This window comes from Rhynchophorus ferrugineus, unplaced genomic scaffold (assembly GCF_030347505.1).
Source record: "Rhynchophorus ferrugineus isolate W39M unplaced genomic scaffold, kcgeb_rfMv2 rfM10, whole genome shotgun sequence".
Lineage (NCBI taxonomy): Eukaryota > Metazoa > Arthropoda > Insecta > Coleoptera > Curculionidae > Rhynchophorus > Rhynchophorus ferrugineus.
In genome coordinates, this window is record NW_027472589.1 from 9,640,364 (window position 1) to 9,659,065 (window position 18,702).

Here is an 18,702-nt window from a genome sequence, read left to right on the forward strand (position 1 = left end):
GTATGGCTGTTTTTTATTTTTAAAATAAAATGGTCTTAAAGTGAATTTTGTTATTTTCAACCTTCCACATATCATAACTGATACAGTCAATAATCAAGAAATGAAGTTATTCGAGGCATTCCTTGGTGTAGTTATATTTTGAGTTCAAGTAAAGGTAAAGCAATTGAAGCGGTAACGTAATACAAGGTCAATTGAAGGTTCTCAAAACATCTAGATTTAAACTATTTCAATTAGGAAACATCCAAGCTTTGAAAAACACCCTTAGACTACGAATTCCTCGACACGTGCTTTACAATTCAAGGTGTAAGGCCACCAAAGGCGGATAGTAGTTTCTGAGCCGTAGACTATTGGAAATTTGTGTAAAAATAATGCTATTCTAGGACTAGGTCTTTAGAGGGAAGGTGTTATATCGCACAACTAATACAACCTGGCTATAAAGAGTGTGTATTCGAAGGAACAAGGGCATATGTGTGGTATGACTGAATGTTGTGACAAGTGAGGCATCTGGACAGTGGTTTGGTTTATGTTAGAATATATTTAAACTCTCAGTGTGATTATATCGTCGCTCAACAAGCCGCTACTTCTTTCCGTGGAAGAAAATAGTATTTTAAAGTAAATTATTTGTGTATAAAAAAATTGTGTTGCTGTAAAGCCTTCACACTGTAACTTCAACTTTTCATACCGGTTATCACTAGAATTTTAGCATTTGACAATCATATACGCATTTAAAACAAAGTTTTAGTTAACAAGAATGACAAAATCTAATTGTTTTTATCAATGCAAATTCGAATATATTTAAATAAAAATATTCTAGTATCAAAACTAGAACTAAGAAAAAAATATTGCGCGCCCGTCATCATATTAAATCCACTAATTTCCAATAATTGCATAATTCACTGTTCATGGGTACATACGCGTAATGTACGACGTCTAATTAAAACAAAAAACAGCCAATTAGTGCATTCCGATATATATCTAGTTGTTTGCGAGTCAATATTTACGAAGCCAGACAATTAAGCAGGTAAAAATATGCGTACTATGTACTTAGGTGTTAAATACCTTAAATAGTGATATATATAATGAGTTTCGAGGCAATGGTCACTACTTAAAAGGCTAAATTACTCGTTTTTATGATTATTTTAATTTTTTTAAAAAGTCTAGATGCAAAAATGACCCTGACGGGCAATTTTTGTTATCCTTTTAACTTTATCATTACCTATTACGACTTCGAATAAAATTGGATTGTCGTAGTGCTTTACGGAAATTGTAGGGTATAAGCCAATAATCTTGTTAAATAAAATAATAAAATGATTTAAATCTACCTATCGCCAATAAAAGTATCTTGTTTTAGTTAAAAGAATGTTTTCATTCATGAGAAATGTTTAGACCTTTTTCGTTCATATCAACTAAAAATTATTACTTGAAAAATAATTTTGAAGATGAGCTCCTGAAACTTTCTACTCCAGTCACACGATCATAGTTTAGATAAGCTTTAGAAGCTTTTATCATAATCTCAAGGATTAATTTGATAAACTAAATATTTGGCTGTCATGTGTTGGACAAAATAGTATGAACACCTGGCATACCTGACCCATAATTCACTTTTTAAACATCTGCATTTTCCGTGGAATAGGTTCGTAGAGTATCTGAATACTTTCCAGCAGACTGTTGTCACATTATTATACCAAAACATTCGTCAATTGTTTCAATTATGTTGGTGATGGAGACAGAGATTCCGTTACTCTGCTGACGCCGAGAACTCCTACTTATAAATTACGCAAGCTCCCTTAAATTTCACCCCGAATTGAGCCAGTTCGTCTCTTTTCTAAGAACACAGACAACATCCCCACAACAGGAAGGCCTACATGTCCGTCGTCAGTTTTTCGAAGGGTTTGCAAACGACTGATGATTGTGATCCCTGCGGCAGACAGCAGAATCAGGGCTATATCACCATGGCAATTGCCGAATATACCTATAGACTTATCCATGAAAATTCTGCAAAAAGAAACAATTAGTCCCTCTCTAGCTCTTCTCGGCTCTTCTCGTATATAATTGAGGAAAAATATCCGAACCATTTTGCCATTTAGAAAGTTGGTTCGTGCGAAGACTTCGTGGGTGTGGCATTTACTTCAAGTTAGTTTGAGGAACACTTTTGGCTTCGATCTATGAGCAGTATTTTCTCTGCGGAGCTATCTATAAGGCCCTATCTGCCTTGGAAATGTCACTGATAAGCGGACCAATACTGATAATAACAGATTGAAAGAGTTCCTTGGAGAGCCTGAGATCGAAAGAGACAGTCCATCCTCTGGTTATATATATTAGAGAGCTGCACACTATATTACAAAAGAAGAGTAAGGATTACATACTTTTGGGTCCCCTTCCCATAGGGGAATAATCGGAAACACAAAAGCTGACTTTTTGGCGAACAAGAAAGAAAACTCGACTAAACTAAGAGTGCTGTTATGCAAGGATGACGCTGAAACATTCATAAAAGCTCGCTATAAACAATTGGATCAACTAAACTGGGACCTTCTTACGAAGAACAATAAGTTATAGGAGATCAAGTGGGTCTTTCACCACCTTCCTAATATCAGTAACATTTAGCTAGACTAGATAGACCCTTACCGATCAGACTTACCGATGAACACTTATTGAGAGGATAAGGTCCACCCCTGTGTCCAGTGTTAGACTCAGCTGAGCGTCAAGCATATCTTTCTGGAATCTCGGAAGCATGGAGTTCTAAGGCGGCAACTCGTGATGCCGAGGTCATTGAAGCAATTCGTCTAACCCGAGCAACTACACCTGCAGCCACGGGCTTCATCGCATATAACATCCACTGAGAAATTAGACATTATGTCCTTTTACGATTTAATTTATTTATTATTCTATGCGTTGTGTTGTCTTTAATTTAACTTACATTTATATATAGTGTTAATGTTCTATTATGTGTATTTTAGTTATGGCATATATTACAAAGAGTTATTCACTATGTAGTTATGTTTCCTTAATATTGTTCTTGACGTCCAGATCTAAGATTTTAGTCCCAAGAATAGTCAACCTTTGATGGATGTACAGTTTTCACGCATAACTATACTAATTCAAATGGTTTTTGTCTCTTCAGACTCTGGGTAGGTTCACTGTTGTTGGTTGAGCCGTTGTAATAGCTCGACGTTTTTATGTTCAGGCAATCTTACTGGGTGTTTTTCTTCAGACCGTTTAGTTTTTTCGCTGAACGTTGGTACCCTTAGGTAAAGACTCAATGAATATCCTCATTTCTAATATACCATGAAGCAATGAACGAAGAAACCGTTTTGAAATGAACTGGCTTCACAATTGGTTTATTTAATAACAGCTTGTTATGGAGTAATAACTCGGATTGTCGTCCAATCACCACATTTTTTAAGCCTCAATTTATTTTTATTTTTTTAGATTAGATTAAATACAACTTATTTTACTGAAAAGAATAAACCACACCAGATGGGTAATATATTTCTGGCAAAGATTTAGTAACACACATATTCGATTTAAACCTATTAATATTAAAATATAGTTACATCCCCTGTTGATCCATCGGAACATCATGTTTAACTGCTTATTAGAAGCATCTTGACCATGAAGAAACTTTGGAAACTTTGTGAGAAAGTCGTTTCGGAATAGGAAATTTCTTTTAATCTCATGCATCTGTTGCAAGAAAGGATACAGAATGTAACTTCCGCAATAATATTTTTTTGATTATAAATAATTTTACATGCTACATATACTGTTTCGCATTTTATTTATTTTATAGTTTATTAACCACGTAATGATATATTTTCGTGATGGTATATATTACAACTAGTTATTCACTATCTAGTATTTTTTCCGTAATATTGTTCTTTAAGTCCAGATCTAAGATTTCGGATCCAAACTTTGATGAATGTACAGTTTTCACATATAACAATACTAATTCAAATGGTTTTTGTCTCTTCAGCCTCTGGATAGATTCACTATTGTTACTTGAGCTTTTGTAATAGCTCGACGTTTTTATGTCCAGGCAGTGCTTACTTGGTGTGTTTTGCAAACCGTTTAATTTTTTCGCTGAACGTTGGTACCCTTAGGTAAAGACTCAACTGATATTCTCATTTCTAATATACCATAATGCGAACAATGCTGCGAAGCGATGAACGAAGAAACCGTTTTGAAATGTTGTGGATTGGATAGCTCGGATTGTCACATTTTTTGAGCATCAATTTATTAGATTTTATTTAGATTTGACTAGATACAACTTATTTTTTTGAAAAGAATGAACCACACCAGATGGGCAATATATTTCTGGCAAAGATTTGGTTACACACAGGTTTAAATCTATTAATATTAAAATATAATTACATCGTCTGTTGATCTTCGTCTCTGTACATCTTAACATCATGTTTAGATTTTTTGAACCCTTTTTTTGCATTAAAATGTCATGTATTTAAAAAAATTACACACTGTTCAATTACCATACATTTATTGACTCAGTCACATTACTGACCCATGGTATGCCATATATTTATGATAAACAATACTGGTCTTTAGGTAACAAACTGTGTAAGATCCAAAGGCTATTAAATGATATGATTATATCTCGCATATACGCCCCATTTTTGTATCCAAGCATGAAATACGCCCCAATTACAGTACGATAATAAGATCTTTGCATTTTTGAGCAGGTTTACCTTAACATAACACGTCAGGCGCATATCACTCCGGACATAGCTTAACGACTTGATATTATGACGTGCCATTATATATTTAAAAGCTTTAATCTATATATTTGTTAGGTGCTTACATATATTCTGATAATTTACATTTTTTGCTATTTTAAAAAGACATTTATTAAGATAAATTGGCACAAGAAACTTCTATACATTAGTAGGCTCAGCGACAGTTTACCCCCCTTTTTGATAAAAACTGGGACTTTTGATACAGTCGAAACTTTAAAAAATGTTGTTATATTAAATGCTAAGCCTAAAATGTTTTGTGTAATATGCCCTACAAATAGTAAATTCAAATAAAACGAAATACGCCGAAATCAAGCAACCAAGAATAGCAGTCAGATATTTTACGTTTAATTTTAAGAATTTAAATTAATAATGTCTGGTGAACTCAGAATAGCTAAGAAAAAAATGTTTTTGCTTAAGAACTGGTAATAATTTAAAAAGTTCTGGGGACATAGCATATCATTGTATTAGAAGTAATTGTAAAGTTTGTTGAGATTTTTCCGTAAATTTTAATAAACTAGTGTTGAGAACTATCGACTAAAATCGACTATCGACTGTTTAGTAATTGACTACTTTTTACTATCGACTGTTTTCAGTCGCCATTTTCGGTCCGACTGATTTTGTTATTATTTACTATCGACTGTTTCAGTCGTGTACTTTTAGTTACTATTTTTGGTTCCACTAGTTTCATTCGACTTCATTCGATTTCATTCATTGATTTTTTACACACAAAAATTCTGTAAAAGGGAACCAAGGTGTGTAAAATGCTCAGGAAAACACATCACGGGAGAATGCAAAAAACCCAAAGGAACAAAAGCGAAATGTGCGAATTGCAATGAAGCGCATCCAGCAAGCTACAGAGGATGCGTAGTTGCGAAAACATTCCAAGAGAGAAGAAATAAAATCAGTCAGGCTAAAGAGCAAAAAACAGTGACTCAAAATAAACAACCAAAAATGTACAACGAAGTCAACGATGAAATGACCTATGCTCAAAGCATAAACCAAACCGCTCAAAAAGAAACAAAAAAAGAAGACGTTACAACCAACGAACTGCTATTGAAACTTATAGCAAAGCTGGACAACCAGGAAAAGATTATTGAATCGTTTTCTGAAAGATTACTTAAACTCGAAAACAATAGGGCGGTGGCCTCAAGAACTAAAAATGGCAAGTAAAGACATCCGCATCGCAATTTGGAATGCTAATGGGATTCAGAAACATCACGCTGACCTACAAGTATTCCTAGAATTGCAAAAAATAGATATTTGCTTAATATCTGAAACCCATTTGACAAAGGAATCCTTTATTAAATTTAGAGGATATTACTTTTACCACACCATTCATCCAGCTAACACAGCAAGAGGAGGAAGTGCAATAATAATAAAAAATAATATATGCCATCATCAAGAACCCGGACTCAGTTTAGCAGAAAATCAGGTAACGGCAGTAACTGTTATATCTAGCAAATACAGGGTTACATTAGCTTCCATATATAGCCCTCCAAGATACAACCAAAAAAAAGAAAATTACTTGAATGTTCTAAACAACCTAGGAGAAAAATTTATAATCGGTGGTGATTTCAATGCTAAAAATACAAGATGGGGATCTAGAATGACGACAACTAAAGGTAATGAATTACATAAAGCAGCTGCTGAGCTAGGGTGCAGTTACATGTCGACAGGAAAACCAACTTATTGGCCTACCGATCCAGAGAAAACTCCAGACCTGTTAGACTTCTTTATAGCTAGAAACATAACCACTAACTACATGGAAGTTGAAGAAAATTTTGACTTAAGTTCAGATCACACACCTGTGATTTTGACGCTGAGTGAAAACATTATAAGAAAACAACAAAATCCAACATTAACCAACAAGAGGACAGACTGGGAAGGATTTGTTGAAGAAATAAACAATCGAATTCAACTAAATGTTCCCCTTAAGACAGAAGACCAATTAAATTATGAAACCGAAAAATTCGTTGCAGACATCCAACAGGCTGCTTGGAATAACACTCCAGAAATTAAAACTTCAACCAAAGGAATAAATTACCCGAAAGAAATCAAGGAAATGGTAGCTGAAAAACGAAAACTACGGAAAAAATGGCAGCAAAATAGAACACCTGAAAATAAGAATATCTTAAACAACATAACACAAAGGTTGAAGAGGGAAATTTTGGAAATTAAAAACAATTCCATAAATAACTATCTACGAAATTTAACAGACGACAAGAACACAGACTATTCGCTCTGGAAAGCCACTAAATACCTAAAACGATCCTGTCTACATAGTCCTCCGATAAGAAACATGCATGGAAGTTGGGCACGCAGCAACCTGGAGAAAGCAGAAGCATTCGCTGACCATTTAGAGAAAACTTTCAAACCAAACGAAAGTGAAATTGAACATACTTTACCGGACATAGACGGCGAAAATTCGACAATTCAATTAACAACTCCGAAAGAAGTCACCAACGTTATTAAAACTAACATCAAGCCAAATAAATCACCAGGCTATGATTTAATAACAGGGCAATTGCTGCACAATCTGCCAAGAAAGGGTATTATAAAGCTCACTAACTTAATCAATGCAGCATTTCGACTGAAATATGTCCCAGACGTTTGGAAAATGGCTGAAATAATAATGGTTCCAAAACCTGGAAAATCACCAAATGATATAAAAGCTTATCGACCTATCTCACTGTTACCGATGATAGCTAAGGTATTTGAAAAGCTCCTCTTGAAAAGATTAAAACCAATTATAGAGAGAAAAAACCTAATACCAACACACCAGTTTGGGTTTATTACCAAACATTCAACGATTGATCAAGTGCATAGAATAACAGATGTTATTGAAAAAGCCTATGAAGATAATAAAGTATGCTCAGCTGTATTCTTAGATGTAGCACAAGCTTTCGACAAGGTATGGCACAAAGGCCTCGTCCATAAGCTACAGAAAATATTACCGAAGCAACACACCGAACTATTAAAATCTTACATCACAGCCAGAATGTTTAGAGTGAAACAAGAGGAAGCTTACTCTACAATAAAAGAAGCTAAAGCAGGTGTACCACAAGGAAGTGTACTGGGGCCAATTCTGTACCTACTTTATACATGTGATATACCACAAATCGAAAACATTACAATGGCTACATTTGCTGATGATACTGCTATTCTTGCTGTCGGAAACAATAGCGAAGAAGCAACCCGAAACCTACAACAGGCTACTGACGCTATAAATAAATGGACCCAAATCTGGAAAATACAAATTAACCAAAACAAATCTGTGCATGTTCAATTCACCTATAAACAGGCCGCGCTTACACCATTGACCATAAACCACACTGTCATACCATACAGCAATAATGCTAAGTATCTCGGAATGACACTTGATGCAAAACTACGGTGGAAGGAACATGTCAAAAAGAAAAGAAAAGAACTTGAGTTAAAATATAGAAAAATGTATTGGCTAATTGGAAGAAAATCTCAATTAACTATACATAATAAATTACTTCTATATAAACAAATATTAAAACCTATATGGACATACGGAATACAATTATGGGGATGTTCCGCAAAAAGCAACATAAATCTAATACAAGTTTTCCAGAACAAAGTCCTAAGAAGCATCGTAGGTGCACCCAGATATTACCGGACCATTTATTTACATCGAGATCTTCAGATACCGACTGTCAATCAAGAAATTAAAAGAATTGCAAAGAGACATGAGGAGAGACTTCACTCTCATGTTAATTTCGAAGTATTACAACTCTTGGTCAACACCAAAACCGGACGCAGACTCAAAAGGACCAAACCATTTGAACTTGTGTAGTGTGTTGTAGTGTAGTGCAGTGAGGTGCATTAGAAAAAACTCAAAGTGTTAAAACAATTATTATTATGTTAGAGACTATGTAGGACTGATGAGTCCTATTAGATATATACCTAGATTTAAGCTATTATAAGGACAAATTGTAGGTTAGTCGGCAACGACTAGTAACAATGTATATAATTATAAAAAAAAAAAAAAAAAAAAAAAAAAAAAAAAAAAAAAAAAAATTCATTGATTTTTAACGTTCTGACTCTGTCGTCTTTAGATGATTATAGTAATATATATGTAAGAGATTTATGTGTTTGTATGTTGTAGTCTAGATTTATATGTAACATATATAGTTTTATAATTTTTTGGTAGTTTGCTTGTAAATAACAATATATTTTGTTAATAGAAGGAATTTGTACATCTCCGTCTCGCTTATACTACCGTTGGAAAAATTAAGCACATATAATATTAACTGCTCCAAGTAATTATCTCTATTTTATTAAATAAGTCTGTTTTTTATTCAATTTATTGTTCTTTTCGATATATATTATAAATGAAGAGTATATACAAAAGTTACTAATATATAAATATCAATGGGCCTTCACTAGTGCTTTATCAACTGTTAAGTTTATTGAAAATTCTTTAAATTTTCAACCAAGTCCTGCAATTCATTATATTTGAACTGTTTTAATTCTTCAAGCCAACAACATTTATTTATATCGATGAAGTTAGCCCTGAGTGTAATCATATGTGTACACCTTGAGATCACATTAAATCTTGGACATATTTGAATGCGTCAAAAGAAAGGTTCAGCACATAAATGCTTGATGCAATCCGAATCCTCGACAACCATGATGCAGCATCAGAATTAAAACAGAACATTGTGCGATTTAATGTTAGATGTTTTAATGTAATTATTATAATTGGCTAGAAAAATATTTTAAGAATGCAATATTTATAAAATCAGTGGTTAATAACTGAACTTATGAGTAACAACACAATATCAATAAGAAATAGCAAAATTATATATACCAATACTTACATTACCGATTTCGTTGATACAAATGGTAGAACAACCAGTAGGTTCCCCAATGATATTCGTCTTAGCCGCCGCTAAAATAATGTCATCCATATGCAACAAAAACAACTGAAAACAACGTATAACGTCAAATAATGTTTACTATAATCAAATAAATCTACCTGATGGAACGGTACACCGGCTCCATCAGCTACACCCTCCAGTTCCCTGATATATTGAGGAAAACTGTTCTTCACGCTCTTTAAAGTGTCCTCATAGCCCTTCCTCCCTTCTGGAGTCTCATATGCTTGCAGATACGCCTGAAGATAATCGGCTATCTTCAGAAAATTCTGGATTATACCGGAAAAAGTCCTTCCCTGGAAAGAAATGGACAGATTAAAAAGGGACACTCTAGTATACATTCGTTGTAATAGATATCGATTTTTTCTCTGCTATAAATGGTTCTATAACCTAGATAGAGTTCTATGTCCTGGATAAACAACCGTTTTAACTATAGAAATATCGATCTTTTATGATTTGTTTCAATACATAATGCAAAATGGGTTTAAATACTTCGAGTTCCTTTCATCTATTATAAATAACATCATCTGAAAATGTTTTAAGGTAAGAAATAGATTTTTTTACCAAATATGAATTTTTGGAAGACAAAAATCGTAATGAATAGACTAAAAAAAGCTTTTTTTTTAATTTTTTATTTTTTTCTTCTTTTTGTTGAGTTAGAAAAAGATTAGTATCAATTGTGTTCATAAATTAAATATTAAAATTATATCTTACAAATACAAAACATTTCAGGAAACTATTCACACCAATTTGGGTTTCGCAAAAAATATGGAACAATGTTTCAAATGAAGTGGTACAATGTGATATTCCTTTAGAACCCAAAACCAGTAAATTTCAATATGTTTGTGTGAAGTACTTCGAAAGAGTGTCAGTGTATCCCAATGTACTCGCTAATCAGCTAAATATGCGACGAGATAATGAATATATATATATATATATATATATATATATATATATATATATATATATATATATATATATATATACATATATATATATATAGCAAATACTTATTGCCCTCTGTGCAGATTGTGGAACTAACAAGAGTAATAAAAAAAGGAAACTATTCTGAGATTATTAAACAGAAAGTTAATAATTTATTATGTTTAATCCATTTTAAAGTTTTAGAGCAGTTCTTAATATAGCCGAAAATTATAAATTACTGGTGGCTTGCGTGATTGGGATCTTCTTCGTCGGATTTGGAACTCCTGTCTTATGGACAATCACAAACATACATTTACAAGCATGCCACAATATGATTTATAAAATCTCCGTTGAAATTAGAGAATTCATAAAAGAAAGATGGAAAGCTAGAAGACTTTGACACAGAACTGGAAATGCTGTAGACAAAACAAGATTTAATGGAATTTAATGGTTTCCAGTTGGGATTTCGAAATCACCACTCGACAATCGACCAAGTGCACAGAGTAACAGCGGTTGTTGAAAAGGCATTCGAAGAAAAGAAATACTACCCTTCAGTATTCCTGAATGTCTCACAAGCTCTTGATTGGATATGGCAATTGGGATTAATATACAAAATGACGAAATTACTATCGCGGAATTACTGTCGAGTGCTGGAATCATATCTTTGCGAAAGAAAATTTAGAGTCTATCACCACGTAAACCTATTTCGGCTGGAGATCTTCAAGGTAGTGTCTTGGAAACACTCCTGTATTTGCTCCACACTGTTAATCTCCCAACAACAAAAGCAACAGTACATGGTACATGGAAAAAAGATGCCTAAAGCTGTAGAAAAAGTACAAGTAGCAATCAACAAGAGCTATAAATGGACTAGAGATTGGAAAATACAGTTTAATAGCTCCAAATCTGCCGTGCTAATTTTGCGTTGTGGAGAAATGAGAAGAACCTAATTATATCACTTGACGGGTGCCCGATTCCTCAAGCAGAATCAGCTAAATACCTCGGCATACATCTCGATGGTAGAGCAAATCACACTAAAAATCAAACAACTGTACTGGTTAGTCGGAAGATGGGGTGCATATAAATATGATCGCACTAAACGATCAAACCAACTAGTAATCTAACGCAGACAAAACAAAGTTCTACGAAAAATTAACAAAACCACACGGGACTTGTTGAATGTATAAATATATTCTAAACTTTAGCTTAAGTAGTTTAGTTTTATTTTAATTTGGGATATATTAATCCCGCACTCGCCTTGCTTGTTTGTTAATTTAAGTACAAATGAACAGTAGTAATAAATTAATTTGTAAATTCAGATTGTACTAAGCCTACCTAATGTAAGATGTAATTATAAAAAAAACTTTTATAAAATTCTAGACCCTGAAAAATTAAAAAGAGTATTTTGTTTTTTTATGTTTCAGAAACTCTTTTTGGTTCTACTGTTTAAAGTGACTATAAAACATGGAAATACGAACACCATTGTGTCTCAACGCTGTGACCGCTGCCCTACCACTCTATCTCAAGATTGGTCTAAAATGGATTGATATTAATATATGAAACCCGATATATTTCAACAATATAGAGTGAAGGTCTAAATATAGCGAAGAATGATATCTGATATTCAACAATCATATGATATTTATTGCGTTAATGTTGATATGTATATTACGTGTTATATTACATGTAATATGCTTCATAACCTGAAAGGAAAACATTTACAAAAGAAATCTGATAAGTATGATAAATATATGCATACCGTTTCTTAATCTTTTAAGTATAAAAGTAATGTTATAAATAGTGTTAATTAAAAACAATATTATATATAGTGTTGCCTTTTTAACACAGGTATTTTTTTTATAAATCAATAGTATCTTGTGTCGAATTACACTCAGAGTAAAGAAAACAAACTTTCATAATTCCTTTCATTCTCCTCCACTAAGACTGAACCATAAAGAAATAGAGAATTAACTTAATAGGAAATTTTGAGGAAATATTTCGCGACGTCCAACATGTAGGTGTCGCTACTTTTAACTTATTACTAGTTTTAATCGCTATGCTATGAGCCTAACCCAAGGAGCACTACTTTTAGGTTTTTATAACATTTAGATATTAACTTATTAGTTCATTAATATTTATAAGACGGTAATACAATAAGTAAAGTGAGTTCTCGATCTAGAAAGTGTTGTGTCCCGGATGCACAGATTGTAAAGAAGTGCAGAATCGTTTTTTCTCTTTTCTTTTCTCTATTCCTCGTAATAGTACCACTTCCACAGCGTTACCGTACTTTCTCTACCTAACCTAATATCCTGTCCATTCTCCCGCCGACCACATGTATCATTCAATATGGTAATAAACAACTTTTAATTCATCCAGTGTTTTCAGTTCTCGTGTGAATTCCTTCCACAAAATAGTGGTGAGTGTTCAAGTGACAAACAATCGCATCGACAGCCACACATTCCGACCGACCGACCAGACGAACATTCTTACACTTCAATCGTCCTAGTGGATTTTCTGAACCTCAAATTAAACGAACCATTTTTTTCTCCAGTTACTCCAGGCTTTAGTTTTTGAGTCAATTATATCAAGAGCCTATAGATTATTACGAACTGCTTCAATGTTTTATGTTGAAAGATTTGTTAAAGGACAACTAGTATATAAGAAACGCAAATTCACTGGTTGGCGAGATGGTCAAGGCGACATTCTACTGTTTTTGTGAATGTTCAAAAGGCAAGAATGGAAAATCTAACAAAACAAAAAATGATCTCAGTCATACCATTAACCAGGCTGGGTAAGACCGGAAGTTTTCTGGGATGAATGTGTTGATGAAGTTGGTTACTCGCCGGTCGGTAGCTTTAATACTGAGGACCGTAGTTTGGAGACCACCAAAGAAAAAATCTGAAATCTTGAATAACTGTTAGAACATTGGCAAAATCCACTGAGATTCTTTCTAAACATTAAAATAAACATTAGGACGTATATATTACTCCCTATATTCGCTGAACAATAGAACTGTTAATATGGGACATATTTTTTTATGTATGTATTATTTGTAAAGAAAAAGTATTAATGTTGATCTTGCGAGGGGACTTTGTACTATTAACCTGACTTATGATATATTTACATTAGATTCATCTTATGTACATTATTTAATGTCTTTAATGATAAATCTTGTTATGAATGCTAATTTTAAAACATGCAGTTTTATCCAACATTAATGTATTATAATACTTTTGAATTTTCCATATTTATGTATATTTTTTTTTATTACTGTTCGTGAGTCCATAATCTGCCCTATTGGCAATAAGCATTTCTTCTGTTTATAATATATATACATGTCATGTAGAAGATCGCTTCATTAAGTAATCTTCTGTATAAAATATTATCTTAATTAATTAGTCTTATTCTAATGCTTATTCTAAACTCTACATATGTCCAGTAATCAGATCAGGTGGTGTTAAACGTTTTAGTCTACGCACTTCACTATCTCGTCGCATATTTAGCTGATTAGCGAGTACATTGGGATGCACTGACACTCTTTCGAAGTACTTCACACAAACACGTTGGATTACACTCGTTATAGGTTCTAGAGGAATATCGCGTTGTATCATTTTTTTTGAAATATAGTACGGAGCATCAACAATGGCACGCAACACCTTATTTTGGAACCGTTGAATGATGGATATATTAGATTTGCTAGCGGTACCCCATAGTTGAATTCCATATGTCCAAATGGTCTTGAGTATAGACTCATACAGCAATACCTTGTTATCTAATGATAACTTGGATTTGCGCCCAATGAGCCAATACATTTGATATAATTTTAGTCCTAGTTGTTTCCGTTTAGAGAGTATGTGCTTCTTCCAGGTTAGGCGTCGATCTAAATGCATACCAAGATATTTAACATGCTCTGCTTGGGGGAGTTGACGATGATTGATATTTACTGGTGGACATGTTCTTCTACGCAGGGTAAACGTTATATGCGTGGATTTTGATTCATTGGCTTTAATGCGCCATGTCTTCAACCATAATTGTATTTGCTCCAGGTGGGTTTGTAGGTTTAGTGATGCTGTGACTGAATCTTCATGGGATGCTAAGATTGCTGTATCGTCTGCATATGTTGCCACAGTAGTTATTTTTGTGGTGGGCAGATCAGCCGTATACAGAAGATACAGTACTGGACCCAGTACACTACCTTGCGGAACTCCTGAATATGTGGGATTTAATTCGGTATGTTCATCGCCTTGATTTACAATAAAATATCTGTCAGTGAGATACGATTTTAGTAGCTGATAGTTCGGATGAGGGAGAAGTTTCTTTAGTTTAACCTGCAAGCCCGTATGCCATACTTTGTCAAAAGCCTGAGATATGTCTAGGAAAGCAGCCGAACAATATCTTTCGGCATTTAGGTCAGCGTTTATTTGGTTTACAAGTCTATGCACTTGTTCTATAGTCCCATGCTTATTGCGAAAGCCAAACTGATGTTCTGGAATAATTTTTCTTTTTTCTATTATATAGTTTAGTTTTTTTATGTATAACTTCTCGAAAACTTTCGAGATTATTGGTAATAAACTTATAGGCCTGTAGGAGGTCACATCTTCTGGTATTTTTCCTGGTTTAAGTATCATTAATATTTTAGCTACTTTCCAGATACTAGGGAAGTAATTATTTCGTAGCATAGCATTAAATATATATGTTAATAGTTTTATAGCCTTTTCTGATAGTTCTTTTAAAATTTTGCCAGTAATTAAGTTATAACCAGGAGCTTTTTTAATATTAATCTCTCTCATTATTGTATGTTTAACTTTTTTGACCGTTAATTTCTCGTGGGGTAAATCCATTTGAAATGGCGAATCTAGAAAGCTAGTAATTTTATTTTCGTCATTTTTATGTAGCTGAGACTGGAAAGGTTTAAAAACATTTTTTAAGTGTTCTTTATTGCTTCTCGCCCAATTATTTTCGCTTGTTTTAATAGGTGGGTTATGCTGCTGGGATCTCCTAATCTTTTTTGTTGCTTTCCACAACGAATAGTCTGTAGCCTCAGTTGATGTCAAGTTTTCTAGGTATTCTTGAATGCCTTGGTTCTGTTCGATTTGGATTTGATCTCTCAGCTCTTTTATGGCCCTATATTTATATTAATTTAAACATTTTGCAGAAAAAAGTTGATAAACAATTTTTATGACTTGTTTTCCAAGACATTTGTATTATTATCAGTACCGGGTTAAGACTCCTGAATACCTTCAGCAATCCACACGTGTGGGCCCCCTATCTATGTGTAAACTAGCATCGGTTTTTAAAATGTTTGGTGCTTTTTCTGGTGTTTAATTGGCTTATGGGTTATTACAGCCCCATGCACCAATATTCAAAGTTATTTTATACATACGTTATCTAAATGTATGACGTTAAACCGTCGCATTGTTGCCGCATCAGCTCTGAGTTTTAGTTCAGTTTGGCTTTGACATACAACAAAATTCTGATGTGAATAAAATAATCCAACAAAAATGTTATCAAATATAATTTATTTTAACATTATAGTACATCTAAAAACTACAGTTAATTATACAGCCACAATAGTTTATAGGTTAGAGTTATAACCTCTTATCACTATTGATTTCAAGAATTTTGCATAAGTCTGACATCCGGACGACTTTGACAGGCTCGTTTACGTATTCGAAGTAATAAGACAGCATTGTGTCTCTTTTCAGCTAGAATAACATGAGAAGGTTAATATTGTCTGATTCTAAAACGAATTTACAAACTGAGCCAGACAATACATTAAACATCTTGATGACGTATGTATAAAAAAACTTTGAATAGACTGTATATAACTATTTAACGCACTCACAAATATAAGTTTTGAAAAAATATCACCCACCTTTACCTTTATGAAGAACTACAAAGAAAGGATTTCTACTCTGACCTCGAAAGGTTTAGTCGTATTCTTTATGAAAGTTTCAATGTCGAAAGGGTTAATAATAAACGCATAATTGAAATAATAATATGAGACTACGACGTAATGTTAACACGACTTAGCGAGCCAATATGACTCATATCATAACTCGCTCAAATTTCAACAGATTTATTTAAATATTTAACAGTAACAATCAGCCTTTCGAAACAGTCTGCTATCATATTGCTGCTGCTGTTCATGCTGCATTAACCTGAAAAATGATAACGAGGAGGTGTTCCAACAGCTTCCAATTCGAGCTTCAACAGTGTGCTCTTCACAATTTTTACAACATATATGTATGTATAATATGTCGTTCAGTTTGTTCAATCGACGTTGGTAAACACGCGCATAACCTTTAATATTAGGGATTGTCGAAGTCCACTTTTCATCGCCAGCCATAACATACAACAGAAAACTCTTTTTCTTGCGTGACAATCAATTCGTGTGGTAGCCCTTTTCCCCCTTTTTGGATATTTCCTATCGCATGTAAACAGGAAAACATGTAAATGTATATAGAAACGATGAGTGTTCTATAACTCTTCCCACAATTCACAATCTTCAAACCTATTTGGTCACAACTTTTATATCGTCGTAACCAAATGGAAAAATTAGAATATGTTGGAGCAGCATATGAAAGTGTTTGATGAGCATCGGCAGCAGATTTCTTCATATCATACGACAAAAGTAATGAATGTTGAAAATCTAGTTTTGGCCATTCAATGATTAGTCTGTATACATTGAAAATAATGCAATAATACTAAATGCAAAAAGGTTTATGTAAAGATATGTCAAAACAATCGATTTTAATAGTTATATTCTATCATTCAACAGTTGTGTACGTTAATAAATCGCATTTTCACAAATAGATATCGCTGATAAAAACAAGAATCACAGTTTCATTCAAATTAATTAAGTAGATTTTTAAAATATTGGTAAGCTCTTAAAGATGATGTTTTAGCAACAATAAGATTATTCTTCTCATAACATTATTATTCTATATAACGAGAAAAACGAGGGTTTTTAGTAAATAATAGTAATTTTTAAATGTTTTAGAGACAATATTGAGATTTGCACTCTAAAGGAATACGATTATTTTATTTATTAAGAATATCAATTGTTTTATTTAAATGTTATGTTTTTTTACAAATTTTAAAAGTCTCTTTTTACCAACAATGGGTTTATCTGAACTGGGCCTACTATTTAACGTGGGCTCCGAACCACGATCCTCGATATTAAGTCTACCGACTGGCGAGTGACCAACTTAGAAATCACCCAGTATACATTCGGTCTTACCCAGCCTGGTTACTGGCGTGACTGAGATCATTTTCTTTGTCGGATTTTACACTCTTGCCTAGGACAATCACAAATACTAAACAATCACAAACATAAATTTACGACCATGCCCCAGGAGGATTCAAACCCGCGGCTATCGTTACGGTAGGAGGACCGTCCTGTTGCCTTTACCACTGCGCCACCAAGCCGGAATAAATGTTACGTTGTATATCGTTGTATATATATTATTCGTAGTTTAAGGATTTCACGACAGAATATAATTCTATTCGATTTATATTGGGGTTATTATCTATAAAGGAAATATTTAATGTTATAAAGAGAATCAACATTTTATAAATAGAAGATAGGTTTAAATAAATCACTTCTCTTAAATTAATTATATTAAAAAAATATTTCCTGATACCTGATGAAATAACTAACAGGTCAATTGAAAGTCCTCGGCCTGACTAGAATTAAATCCATCTGTTTTTTAGTTAGTCCTAACTCTCAAAAGATGCGTGTATATATATATATATATATATATATATATATATATATATATATATATATATATATATATATATATATATGTAATTTGACAGCTGTCGGATCATTAGTTTGTGAACTTCGCGTATTGATAAAATATTGCTTTTTGAAGGGAAAAAATACAATTGAAGCAAAAACTTGACTTGATGCCGAGTTTCCGGACAGTGTCCCAGGAAAATCAACCATCAAGGATTGGTATGCTAAGTTTAGACGTGGTGAAATGTGCACCGAAGACGGTGATCGCAGTGGACGCCCAAAAGAGGTTGTTACCGATGAAAAAATTGAAATTGAATGAAATAGCAGACATTCTAAAAATATCAACTGAACGTGTACATCATATCATTCATGAATATTGGTATGAGAA

At 33.3% G+C, this 18,702-nt stretch overlaps 1 protein-coding gene across 2 annotated transcripts in view; it reads right to left on the reverse strand.

Moving 5' to 3' along the window:
* tan (C45 family peptidase tan) overlaps positions 1-18,702 on the reverse strand; it is a 28,530-nt gene that overhangs the window by 3,083 nt on the left and 6,745 nt on the right. For both annotated transcript variants that reach the window (XM_076415761.1, XM_076415762.1), the window contains exons 2-3: positions 9,751-9,945; positions 9,593-9,697 (exon numbers count right to left, since the gene is read on the reverse strand). In XM_076415761.1, coding sequence (XP_076271876.1) covers positions 9,593-9,697; positions 9,751-9,945 — 300 coding nt within the window. The remainder of the gene's footprint in view (positions 1-9,592; positions 9,698-9,750; positions 9,946-18,702) is intronic.